Here is a 12,468-nt window from a genome sequence, read left to right on the forward strand (position 1 = left end):
TTATATATATTTAAAAGTTTAAAAAAAAAGCTATTACTTATATATAGCTTAATATTATAGCTTTTATAATTAAAGTTATTATTTTAAGTAATTTATATTATAAATTATTTTATAAGCTTAGTTAATAATATTAAAATAAAATAATATTAATTTAACTAAGTAAAGTAAAATCTAAGCCGGGGTATATTAGTCCGACTAAACAACGCTATATCGTGGGCCAATAATTATCACAATATTTCTAACACCTAGTTATTTGTGTAACAGGCTAGGCTGTTAAAGTGCACTCGGCTAACGCCGATACAATAACGCTACCAAATAAAGGTCTTATAATCTGCCCCTAAGTATAAACTATATAAATAGGTAGCCTGCTTCTCAAGAGCTTCTAGTTCTTCTCTTCTGCAATACAATTAATGTGTTGGTTTGTAACACATTTCTGGCTAGCTGAATAAGCCCTGTGCCCCTTACAATCTGCTTCCAGGACGTAACAATTATTTCCAGCCTGGAATTCCCAAATTATCTGGAGACGATTGCTTTATTTCCTTATCAACTGCACTAGGGCTAGTATTTGTAGAATCGGTAATTTCCTTTGTCGCCAGCCATGTTAGATTATAAATAATATTATAGCACTTTAAAGATAATTGGAATATAACTGGCCAAAGTAATTTCGAGAGCATCGGCCTGTTATAGATAATCAACTTACTGGTGTTGTCAAAGTTTCTTGTGTAGTCGGTGTTTCGCTATTTGAAGTACGAATTTCAATAAAAACGCGGCGCATTCTTTGTATCTGGCCAGGCGTAAACTCAGTTTGGCAAACGCTTTATACTATATTAGTTATCTTTATATACACGTATTAATAAGCTTCTAGTACTTACTCTAGGTTATAAGTCATAATATTATTCACAGGATCTGGGCCTGGACTCCCCACATTCGGAAGGTCGTCTGGACACGAATCAACTTCCGTGAAGCCTTTACCTAATCCAGGCTTCTCGCTGCAAATTCTATTTGGACCACCGCCTGAACAACTAAGTCTCGCCGCCGCACATTTTGCGTAATTTTTATGACGATTTAGAACGTGCGAAGGAGTGTCATCAATGCCATCGCCAGGGTCACTGCAGATTGTCTCTAGCGTGCGATTCTCGATTGGAATTTTTTCATAATCCGTAAAGGTGTGGAGGAGGCCTAGCCAGTGGCCAACTTCATGGACACAAGTTGTCCCTATCAAGTTCAAAATCGTAGTCCCCGTACTGCTGGTATTTTTATACGGCGGGCTGCCTGGCAAACTGTGTACCGATACGTAGATGCCATCGCGTGTAATCTGATCCTTAGTATAATGAGAATTATAATCAGGACTAATTGTCGAGTCCGGGAACGGTAATGTCGCTTTGCCTAAGAGTTTTAAAGGAGGTTCCTCAACAATATATATATTGAGGCTAGAATAGCTGCCTCTATGTAAGGCAGTTTTCATTTGTACCTCCTTACGACCCCGACTCCAATGAGAATTAGCGGTTCTGCTAATATTACGGAGTATAAAGGTAATCTTAGCGGGACTAAATAGGTTATTTAAATGTTTCATTTGCTTATATATAGTCGCAGTCTATTAATATTAGTATTAACTTAAAAAACTAAGGAATTTTACTTACGCTAACAAAGTTTTGCAGCTTTTCTTGAGACGGCGCCACGATATGCATAAAAGTATCGATATAGAGAGGTTCCTCACTTATAGCGCTTTGCCTCTTCTGAATAGTAGCACTGGTATTTGTGAAGTGTACTATATTTATAGCTTCTGCACTAGGTGAGTCGGTACCACATTTATTCTTGAATATATCATCTAACCCAGAAGGAATACTAGGCGATTGTCCTATAGATGTAGTAGCCATAAGGCCGAGTAGAAGAGTAATAATTTGAGAAGGCATATTGAGAGCCAAGAATAAAGACAAGACAGCAATTGTAAGAAGATAGTAGATAAAGAAGTATAAGAAAAAGGCTAGATTCTGTAAAGCGAGAATGCTTTTATAACTAGTAAAATACTTACTTATATTTACTCCACTCTTCTGGGTTAACTTGAAGACCCCCAAGTAACTTCGTATAAGCGTTTTAGGGCAAATCACAAAAGATCCACTTATTACTCGTGCCACGCCCCTACTTTTTAAGGCTCTGAAGGTGAAGGCAAAGACCGGAACTAAAAAAGTAGGGGCGTAGCACGAGTACTCAGTTTTTCGTCTATCTCTGATCGGTTTCTAGCCCCTGCTATGACGAATCTACTATCCTTCCCACACCTTATAAAATGAGCATAAATAGCCCCTCTGCATTGATAGTAGCAGCACTGCGGCATTTACATGTCGTGTTAATGCTAGCAGTATCGGCTGTTTCTGTTTAACGGCCCCCTGTACGCCCCGCAGCTAAAATGCCAGCGTATGCTTTACAATCCCGGCGCATAATCCTTTTGCTCCAGGTTCAATACCACTTATTTCAGCGTTAATTCTTGTGCTTTATACACCGTGATAGTATATGCGGGGCGAAGAGGGAAGTTAATGCGTAAATAGTCACATTTTTTGTATTTGAATTGGCTGGTAACAAGAAAAATAGGAATATAGTAGGTGCCAGGGAACTTAGGCCTATTATAACTATCGACTTTTACTATAATTATACTTGGTATATCTTTGGTAGGATCATGACCCTCCCTCCAAATAATATCCCTTACCGTCCCTATAGACCTGTTCACCTGTCGAATAAAACTGCCTCTATTAATTGAAACTGTTACAGCACTATCACGACCTTGCCTGAGGCACCCACAAAGCACGGACTATCAGTCTACTATATAGTTGTAGCCCTAGATAGCTTCCTCTTCCCTCCTCCTTAAGGCACAATTATGTTATTACCTGTACCCTAGGTTCGCCCCGTGATAATCACGCGAGATTATAATACAAAATGTTAAATAAGCTCGAAGGAAGGGTAGAATAAACCGCCGCAGTTCTCCCGGTGAATTCCACGGTCAATCAATGCCGAGACCCGTTGTATTACTGTAGCGAGTTGAACTTTATAGTGGAGTGGAGAATTAGAATTACTAAGTATCGACTAAGTGCCCATCGCATAAAACATTTCAAGTAGCTCGCATAATAAAAGGGAGAATAGGGGAAGTTTTGGTGGAATATTCATCAACTTCATCTTGGTGCTGGCTGGCCGCCACTTGACAGGGCTTGATGGGCGGATCCAAAATACCACTCGGCCTAGTTATGGATCCCTCTGGTGTCGTCGAAATGACACGAGGTCAGACAGCGAAGTATATTTATCTGTTATTTGAGATAGGGTGCCCAATAACTCGCGAGAAGATCTTGTTGGCACATCTGATAATGCGCGTTCGTTACAGATAGCCGTTATAATAGCATAACGTAAATCTTAGAAAGCGGGTGGAGTTTGTATACTTGTCGCATAATGCCTATTACTTATCTGCGACTTAGTGGATTTGAGTGTGGTCACACACTTAGCCGCTGGGTAATAGGCACTGCCTTGAAGGAAGTGCATAACTACTTTAGCCAATTTGTGACTTTACCAGATAATATGCCAGATAATGCAGGTGGAGCTGGGCATAACTCGAGAAGACATATATAAAATCAACAAGAATTCACAATGGCAATAATCTTACCTGTACTAACTTTGGGAAAGTAAGGGTACTTACTTAGTTGAGTATATATATTCGTACAAACCTCAATAGTTCGTTTAGATACCGCAACACTAATATTGTATAACCAATTGGACACACTATATTTATTTGCACTTGCTATCTAATGCCCTCATTTTATCATAATAAGCCATGAAGTGTGTTATTCTTTTTAGCTTTGCAAGCGCGGCAGTACCGGCCACGGTCAGTGCGGTTGCCCCGACGCTAGCGTGTAGCATTGCAACTGCTCCTGCATGTGTCCCAATACCGTCCCATGTAGGGCAGCAAGAACAACCACCCAAAAATGGGGCGCTGTTAGAGGAGCATTAGCAGGATATGCCTCTAGGCGAGAGAATGCTTTGGTACCCGCCGCCCCCCACCTATCCCAAGGCCTGTATAAAACAACGCACTGATAAAGACTGCGGTACGGAATGGTACTGCGCCTCCTTTGGTCCATCGCGAGACCAAACCGACAAGCAGTTTAACTCTACAGAAGCATGCCTTAAGGCGCACAAATCCCGGGTTGAGAAGCTGCCTTGGTTGCCTGATATAAATTGCGATCTGCCATGTACTAAAAACTGGTGGTACCAACAAGTACTGCAACGCTATTAAAGACTTTGTTAGCAACCAAGTGGACTAATCGTGCCCGCCTTGTATTTTAGGTCCTGACAGGGTTTATGCGCATTTATAGTTTATGCGCATTTATACACTTCAACCCCTGTTTAATTGACTACCTGTAACCTAATAAAATTAATAAAGCAGGGTTTTATAGCTATATATATATATAATTTTATAACTAAATAATAGGTGCTTATTAAGTACTTTAGCAGGAATTAATAAGAGTTTACTAGTTATTTTACTTCTTCTCTAAGAAATTAAGTATTAATATCTCTTTTTTTCCTTTTTTTTATTAGCTATATACCCTCTTATAAGGTCACTAGTAGTGCATTAAACAGGGGCTAAAGTGCATAAGATTAGAAATTTGTATTCATGCAGACAGCTAAAGTCCTAGTCATGAGTCATGACTCATGACTCATACGGTAATCATGCAGTAGACGAGAGCCACCGCCAGGAGCCCACATGCAGGGGTAGGGCCTATTAAGCTGGTGCTTCTATTCGAGCCCGCCGCCAGCTTGTCCCAAAGGCTAGAACATAGTTGACACGTCGCACCATCGCCTCAATTAATGCGTCGGAGGCTATAAATCTTGGATCCAGGTTAAATCTGAGTCTTCTAGCCATAAAAAACGGTTCTTGTGAAATCTAACGTCGGCACGTCACCCAGTATGCTCTGTAGGATTTGAGATATAGGATACCCACGCAGTCCGGGATTAGTTGATAGTAGTTACATGTATAGTGTAGCCGCGAGGCGGTAGCCAAAACTGTACCACGTGTACTAAAGGCAAATATCGAGGCGCGAAATTGAAGACACGTTTGCTGGGCGATGTGGTTCTCGCCTGGATAGTCTTTTGCCCCTTTGCATACTTTCGGAAAATCGGTAGGAGGCCAGAGTAAAAGTGCGAATGCGTGGCTCGCCTCGTGCGAAGCGTTGCGCTTCATGGACTCGACTGGGGGGATCTGGCGCAATATGGTAGGTTGTATAGCTTGTTGGCGAGCTTGATTCGTCTTTTTTATTTGGATTCTGTTCTTGGTTGTCTTTTTTTTTTACGCCATGTAATTGGGACATGGGGCCGAGGGATCGCGCGGAATTTATAAGATTGTCAATCAAAACAAACTTGCGTCACGTCTGTCAAGTTCAAGGTGACATGGTCTTTGCATATGCTATAATGTTGAGTACAGCAGCGCCCACGTCTTCGATGATGTGAAATACGTCTCAAGTCATGTTGTTTCAATGTTGTCATTGCTACTCAAAGTGGACCTGTGGTGGTTTCTCTGCTCTTGCATCTGCCATTCTGTTTAACAAACGCTGGGAAGGAGGCAAGAAACTCCTTTGCGATGAAGTGACGATCATAGAATGAGAATAGTCAGATCATTTGCCTACATGACTAAACGTGGTCAAAGGGAACCTTGGGTTGGAGGGGAATAGCCCTCTCGAGACTTCAATTACGTCAAGTTGCTAACCCATCATCCGACAACCGCCTCAGCAGGAGTCCGAAAACAAACCCCAGCAGCTGCAAACGAAGCGCTGTACCCAACTTGAAAACCCAGCACAGAGAATACGAGAAAAAGAAAGCCAAAAGCACCGGACCGGACATCTGTGCAGACAAAACACCCTAGGCAGTCTTGCGGCCCTGTTTAATCATCTCACTGGCCCGGTGTGCAATGGCCGCAATGGGCGCCGTCGGATGCCCGCTAATCTGCTCCGGAAAGATGCTGGCATCGACAACGCGAAGCCCATTCGTCCCGTACACGCGGCACTCTGTATCGACAACGCTGTCGGAGGGCGACGGCCCCATCCTCGCCGAACCGACGGGGTGGTAGAGGGTGAATGCCCGCTCGACCAGGTAGCGCCCGAGTTGCTCGTCGGTCACGGCGTCCGGGTCGCTGCACGAATACGGCCACCAGTACGACGAAGGGTCGTCGTTCGTGGGGACGGGGTCCAAGTACTTTTGGAAGGCTGGGCTGCGCATAATCTTGAGACAGAGGCGGAGTCCGGCTATCAAGACCTTTTTGTCATTGTCCTCCTTGTCGGTGAGATACTTGGGGTCAATGATGGCTAGTTGAAAAAAAAAAAAAGAAACTTGTCAGTATAACCGAGGACTCGCCTTGCGTACGTGTACGGGGATACAACTTACGGTGGTCAAAGACGTCTGCGCTCTTGAGGCGGATTGTGCCACTGCTCTGTGGCCGCAGGCCGATCGGGGCCAGACTAAAGACATTGGCATCGTCCAGAGGCCGTTCCTCTCCGTGGTGGATAAAGGCAATTGGCGCGCCGATAATCTCCAAGTCCGGGGCTTTTTCACCAGAGGTGTAGTCCTTGGGCACGAGACCGGGGAAGTCGTACTCAAAGGTCCGGACAAAGGCGGCGGCCTCGCCGACATTGCTGGTCAGCGGACCGGTCCCGAATAGCAGCCACTGCACCAGGGCCGGGATGGCCTTGATGTCGTCGGCGAGGTAGTCGAGGGTCGAGCCCTTCTTGGACTTGCACAAGACGCCGTTGCTGCAGAGGTGGTCCTTGAGCTGCTTCCCGACGTTGTCGTTGGCAAAGACACGCGCAATCGAGTGCTTCTTCAGCTCGTCGTCGGGCCCGATGCCGCTGAGCATGAGCGTCTGGGGCGTGTTGACGGCTCCCGCGGAGAGAATGACCTCGCGCCCGGCGTGTACCTGGTAACGCTCGCCGCCCCGGGAGACTTGGAACTCGACGCCAATGGCAGTCGGGTCGGCCGTGTTGATTCGGTCAAACAGGACCCTGGTGACTTGGGCGCCGCAGGCCACGTACAGGTTGGGCCGGCGCAGGACATCCGGGGTCAGGAAGGCCGTGGCCAGCGACGACCGCTGCCCCTTGCTGTCGATAAAGGTCTGCAGCCGCGTGACGCCAAGACTGCCGTTTTTGGTATTGATGTCGCTGTTGGGGGGGATGCCGACGTCGTCGCAGGCCGGGAGGAAGCCATCCTCGACAATCTGAGACAGCCACGAGTAGCCCGTCTGCCACTTGCCGGCGTCGCCACGGTGCGCCGCATCGATGGCCGGGCGCGCCGGGTTGGGCGTGAACTTTTCGACGCTTCGAAAGTGCGGAGCGAGGTCTTGGTAGCCCCAGCCGTCGCAGCCATGGACCGACTCCCACTCGTCAAAGTCGGAGGCCGAGCAGTGGTGGTAGATCATGGCGTTCATGGACGACGAGCCGCCGATGATGCGCCCGCGCGGCCAGTACAGTCGGCGAGAGGCCACGGCCTCCTGCTCCACGGTGTAGTAGTCCCAATCATGCTGGCCGTGGAAGAGTTTGGAAAACATGAGCGGGACCTTGCACTCCAATACCTTGGTGTTGTCGCCGCCGGCCTCGAGGACGAGCACCGACACGTCCTTGTCCTCGGACAGCTTGTTGGCGAGCACACATCCCGCCGCGCCAGCGCCCACAATGACTAGACGGGTCAATCAGTTAGCAGACGAGACGCAGCCCGCGCGGCAGAACGTACCGTAGTCGTAGCTGGGAAGGGCTCGCCCGGCCGCGGCTGCGGTCACCGGGGGGCCGGAAGGCGGTTGCCGTGCCGCATAGTGCAGCGGGTTGTGCAGCGGATTGGCATGTCGTCGACCCATGTTGTCTGTTGGTCCGTTGAAACGACAAGAACCTAAGAGTCTCGTCTGTGAAAGGCACAAGAGATGCCAACCCCAAGGGGCTTTGTTTTCTTATAGCATCACTACGACTTGACGGCTTGTGACGACTCCACCATGGCGATTTGCCGAGGGTGGGCATCTGCCATCTGGAGGGGGTCAAGGCTCGGGACGCGAGAGGTCAGGAGTCAAGAGGCTTCCATGTTCCCCTGACCCCAGACTCTGGTTGATTTGATCGATCCACCTCCGCCATCTCGAGGCGGACGCTACGCAGGTACACCTTGGGGACCAGACTCCATAATAAATATACGTGTATTGATTCGATACTTGGCCAATTCTTCGGAGCAGTTGTCCTTGGTAGGGTCAACTTTATACTCGCTACGGTGTCCAAGATGTGTTTGGCCCAAGTTCCTGCAGATGGGTGGTTTTTGTTCCGTACGGAGTGGTACATATCATGCCTTTTCTTGCCTCGGGCGCATACAGCGTAGCATCACATCAGGTGGAGATGCTCTTTGGAGCGGAGAGCGGCTCAACTCTGACGGTCCGAGTTTGACCATGAAGAGACGTATGTGCGTGGCTGAAGGTGCACACACCTAGCCTGACCTAGGTGCGTGCGCCGTTGCTGGTGCCCAGACACCATGAACATTTTGAACCTGACCATGTACGAAATACTCACTGCCTCTTTCGCTTTGCTGCGACGCCCCACACAACTCTCCTTTTCCGTTGACCGAGTACGGCGTCGTGGTGAAATTTGGCTCTCTGACGGCGTTGTACAGGCGACCCAAGGCCCCCGGCAGAATGATGCCTGATTCACTTCCCATGGGAGAGCAATCGACGTATCCCTACTCGGAAATACAAGGCCGTCCTGGCCTTTGTCCATGAAAGCAAGCGTGGTGTCGCGGCTTGGCCGAGTGTTGTTTCCCTGCGCGCTTTTCTCGCCTGCCATTTTTATCTGGTGATGAGCGCGTCCATGTCGAGAGGAAAAGGCACATTTATTTGGGAGTGGACACCCTGAAGGATGTGCTGCCAGCTATGAAACAATGTCATATTACAGTTGGAAGACATACATAGGCACATGGTGGCCATGTGTCATGGGCCAAAGGATCAATCCATGTGGTTGCGCTTGTGGCTTGCGCCCGCGTGTGCTAGACCGTCGACGCATACATGTAACCTTGGGGACTTGTCGACATGGTGTGGCAGCATGAAATAACTGGCGCACGAGCATGCTAGACAGAACTTGGGCACCATCTTGGCCCCCGTTGGAGCGTGTACATGGCTTCAATGTTCTTCCCCATGGGACAACAGCCGAAGCGACATGGACCAGCAAGTATCCGTTGATGGATGGCCCGTCGGCTTCGGACAGCCTGCTGCTTGGCTGTGATTGGCTTCAATGTCTGGTCGACCCGGGACTAGGCCCGATTGCTGTAGTTGCATTCATGTTGCCAAATGTTTGGTCCAAGGTGTCAAGTCAGACGAGGTGAATCGTGTCGCGTGCCGGACGCCTGCCACGAGAGACGTCAAGTTGCAGCATGTCGGTTCGTGCCGCCATGGAACCATCGTGTGGGCAGATTCCAGAGAAGATGATCCTGGACAAAATCTCGATGCGAAACACTTCCCCATAACGGGACTCCGGATTGCCCAGCAAATCTCCGGGTTCCATGTCCCTGCGCTGCCGAGGCCAGTGTTTCCCGCTGGCACGGCAAAATCCGCCCCGACAACGGGGATAATTACCTGGGCCGTTTGTTTGGCAATACCCCAGCCTGTACAGAAATGCTGCCTCTCGTCGTAACCCTTGTCCTCGTGCTCCCGTCGTGACCACCTCCCACCCGAGCAAGTTGAGATGTCTGGTTCATGTCAACCACAGCTTGCAGAAGCAGCAACCGCACCCTCCAATCAGCAACAGCGACTCGCATTGGCACACCCTCTTGACCCTACATGTAAGCGCGTTGAAGCCGCCACGAGCCAACACGAGCCAAACAAACGTCTGGTGTCTACTGGGTAGATGTTGGCCTTGTCGGCGCTGTATGGCAGTGTAACCTGCCCCGTGGGTGGAATGTAACCATCCCAGGCAAGGAGAGCAAGGACATGGATGCAGAGGGATCCAGAGGCGGGGGTGGGTAGCAAAAAGGGCTTCCATGTTGAATGTTCCAAGGGCTCAAATGTTCCAAATGGCGTTGCTGTGGCTTCCGAGTCACACCAACGCCAAAGCCGGAACGCCTCTCTTCAATGTCGGCCCTCCAACATTGAAGCTCAAGGGCAACGTTGTCGGCGTGTCGGCTCACGTGGTGCCAGACGGGCGCTGATGCGAATGGTGCCATTTACCCCATTTCATCCCGAGTCCATGACAGGTGTTGGGTAGCAGCGAGATGGAGATGACGCTGCCACTACGACCAGGACGGCATGGAGCGAATTCTCGCCCCTGCCAACCCATTCAAGGCTCAAGTCAAGTCTGGTGCTTCGTATTTGATTCATAAGTGCTCTGCTCTGCTCCGCTCCCGCGTCTGCGCTTCATCTTCATGGCGAAGACGACGCCCACCGCTCACCGCAGTCCCTCGCTCTCCTTTGCTCTGCGTGCCCGGGACGACACCACCGCAATCAATTGACGCGAGTTGACGGCCAACAATGTCTACAGAGAAGAAGCCCGCCGACACCACCGTGCCGGCCGACCAAGCTGTCGACCATGGTCCAGCCGCTGCCGCCGCCGCCGATGGACACGTCGACGTCCCCCTCCCCGCGGGATGGAAATACAAGCAGCGCCGGATCTTTGGCTTCAACATCCCGTGGTACGCCTCGCCCCAGACCCAGCTCATCATGGTGTCGTTTGTCTGCTTCCTGTGCCCCGGCATGTTCAACGCCCTGGGCGGCATGGGAGGAGGCGGCAAAACCGACGCGACGCTCGCCGACAACATGGTAAGCCGAGTTGATCCTCGACCATCCGCCATATTGACGGATTGACCGCTGCCCGTAGCCCCTGTTGCTGACCGTGGTCGCGTTGCACAGAACACGGCCTTGTACAGCGCGTTTGCCGTCTTTGGTTTCTTCGGCGGCACCTTTATCAACAAGCTCGGTGTCAAGTACACCCTCGCCTTTGGAGGCGTCGGCTACTGCGTCTACGCCGCCAGCCTGCTCGCCTCGGTCCACGCCGATGTCTCTGGCTTCAACATCTTTGCCGGCGTGTTCCTGGGCATCTGCGCCGGTCTGCTCTGGACGGCCCAGGGCACCATTATGATTTCCTATCCCCACGAGCATGAAAAGGGCCACTATTTCGCCTGGTTCTGGGGAATCTTCAACATGGGTGCCGTCATTGGGAGTTTGGTAAGTAGTCTTTTTTTTTTCCCACGCCGTCATGCAGTCGACTAACACGATTTGCGCCCCAGATTCCTCTCGGTGAAAACATCAACGTCAAGACGAATGCGACCGTCACCGATGGCACTTACATTGGCTTCATCGTTCTCATGTTCTGCGGCGCCGTCCTCGCCCTCCTGCTCTGCAACGCCAATGACATTGTTCGAAAGGATGGCAGTCGCGTCATTCTAAAGAAGAACCCCAGCTGGCAGAGCGAGCTTCTCGGTCTCTGGGAAACACTCCGCTTCGAGCCGCTGGTTGTGCTGCTGTTCCCCATGTTCTTCTCCTCCAACTGGTTCTACGTCTATCAGCAGAACGGTGTCAACAGCGCACGATTCACGACGCGCACCAAGGCGCTCAACAGCCTCCTGTACTATCTTGCGCAGATTCTCGCCGCCTGGATTACCGGCGTCCTTGTCGATGTCCAGGGTGTGCGCCGGTCCGTTCGTGCCAAGGTGACTTGGATTGTCCTGGTTGTCTTTACTTTTGCGCTTTGGGGCGGCGGCTACGCCTACCAAAAAGACTACACGCGCGAGTCTGTCAATCCCGAGTTGAACCCGGACTATGAGCCCACCGACTGGACTACACCTGGATACGTCGGTCCCATGTTCTTGTACATCTTTTACGGTTTCTACGATGCGGTTTGGCAGGCGTGCATTTACTGGTAAGTTGGCATGCCCGTTGCTCCAAAGCCTTCCATGTCGCAATTTCTTCTGGTTGTAAGCTAAACAAGCATTAGGTACATGGGTGCTCTCTCCAACTCCGGCCGTCGCTTGGCCAACTACGTCGGCTTTTACAAGGGCATACAGTCCGTTGGCGCAGCTGTCATGAACAATTTGGATGCTCGCAAGCTCTCGTTTATGAAGGAATTCATCAGCAACTGGGTCTTGCTCGCAGTCTCTCTCGTGGTCGCTGCTCCGGCCATCTTCCTCAAGATCTCCGACCACGTCGAGGTCGAGGACGATCTCAAGGATACTGACGAGACTGTGGAGGATGTTCTTCCTGTTGGCCACCCGGAAAAGGCGGTGGTTTAAAATCGGGGACGTTGTATTTCGTGGCCATCCGGCCTGCAGCCTGGCTGCCATGACCACCGGCTCGTGCCTTTACATGGTTTGTGGAATAACGGAGTGTTGGTGCCATTACAAGTTGTACCTTTTTTTATTTGTAATGCAACAGGGATTACTGTTTTTATTTCAGAACAGAGAAACTACGTATTTTTAATTGTGACGCAGGTGGTT

General features: G+C 49.9%; 3 protein-coding genes across 3 annotated transcripts; 1 reads left to right on the forward strand and 2 right to left on the reverse strand.

Moving 5' to 3' along the window:
- Positions 1-628: 628 nt before the first annotated feature.
- Positions 629-1,913, reverse strand: MAA_07980 (uncharacterized protein; the record flags this gene model as incomplete). Its single annotated transcript, XM_007825978.1, has 4 exons — positions 629-649; positions 701-815; positions 873-1,315; positions 1,641-1,913. The coding sequence occupies 4 exons, from the start codon at positions 1,911-1,913 to the stop codon at positions 629-631; spliced, it is 852 nt and encodes a 283-aa protein (XP_007824169.1).
- Positions 1,914-5,889: 3,976 nt separating this feature from the next.
- On the reverse strand, positions 5,890-7,870 carry MAA_07979 (Glucose-methanol-choline oxidoreductase; the record flags this gene model as incomplete). Its single annotated transcript, XM_007825977.1, has 3 exons — positions 5,890-6,332; positions 6,412-7,695; positions 7,750-7,870. 3 exons carry the CDS (start codon positions 7,868-7,870, stop codon positions 5,890-5,892), a joined length of 1,848 nt encoding a protein of 615 aa, XP_007824168.1.
- Positions 7,871-10,507: 2,637 nt separating this feature from the next.
- Positions 10,508-12,264, forward strand: MAA_07978 (DUF895 domain membrane protein; the record flags this gene model as incomplete). The annotated part of the gene is made up of 4 exons (XM_007825976.1): positions 10,508-10,795; positions 10,886-11,200; positions 11,263-11,894; positions 11,970-12,264. 4 exons carry the CDS (start codon positions 10,508-10,510, stop codon positions 12,262-12,264), a joined length of 1,530 nt encoding a protein of 509 aa, XP_007824167.1.
- Positions 12,265-12,468: the final 204 nt, after the last annotated feature.

Source organism: Metarhizium robertsii, assembly GCF_000187425.2.
Source record: "Metarhizium robertsii ARSEF 23 chromosome Unknown MAA_Scf_4, whole genome shotgun sequence".
Lineage (NCBI taxonomy): Eukaryota > Fungi > Ascomycota > Sordariomycetes > Hypocreales > Clavicipitaceae > Metarhizium > Metarhizium robertsii.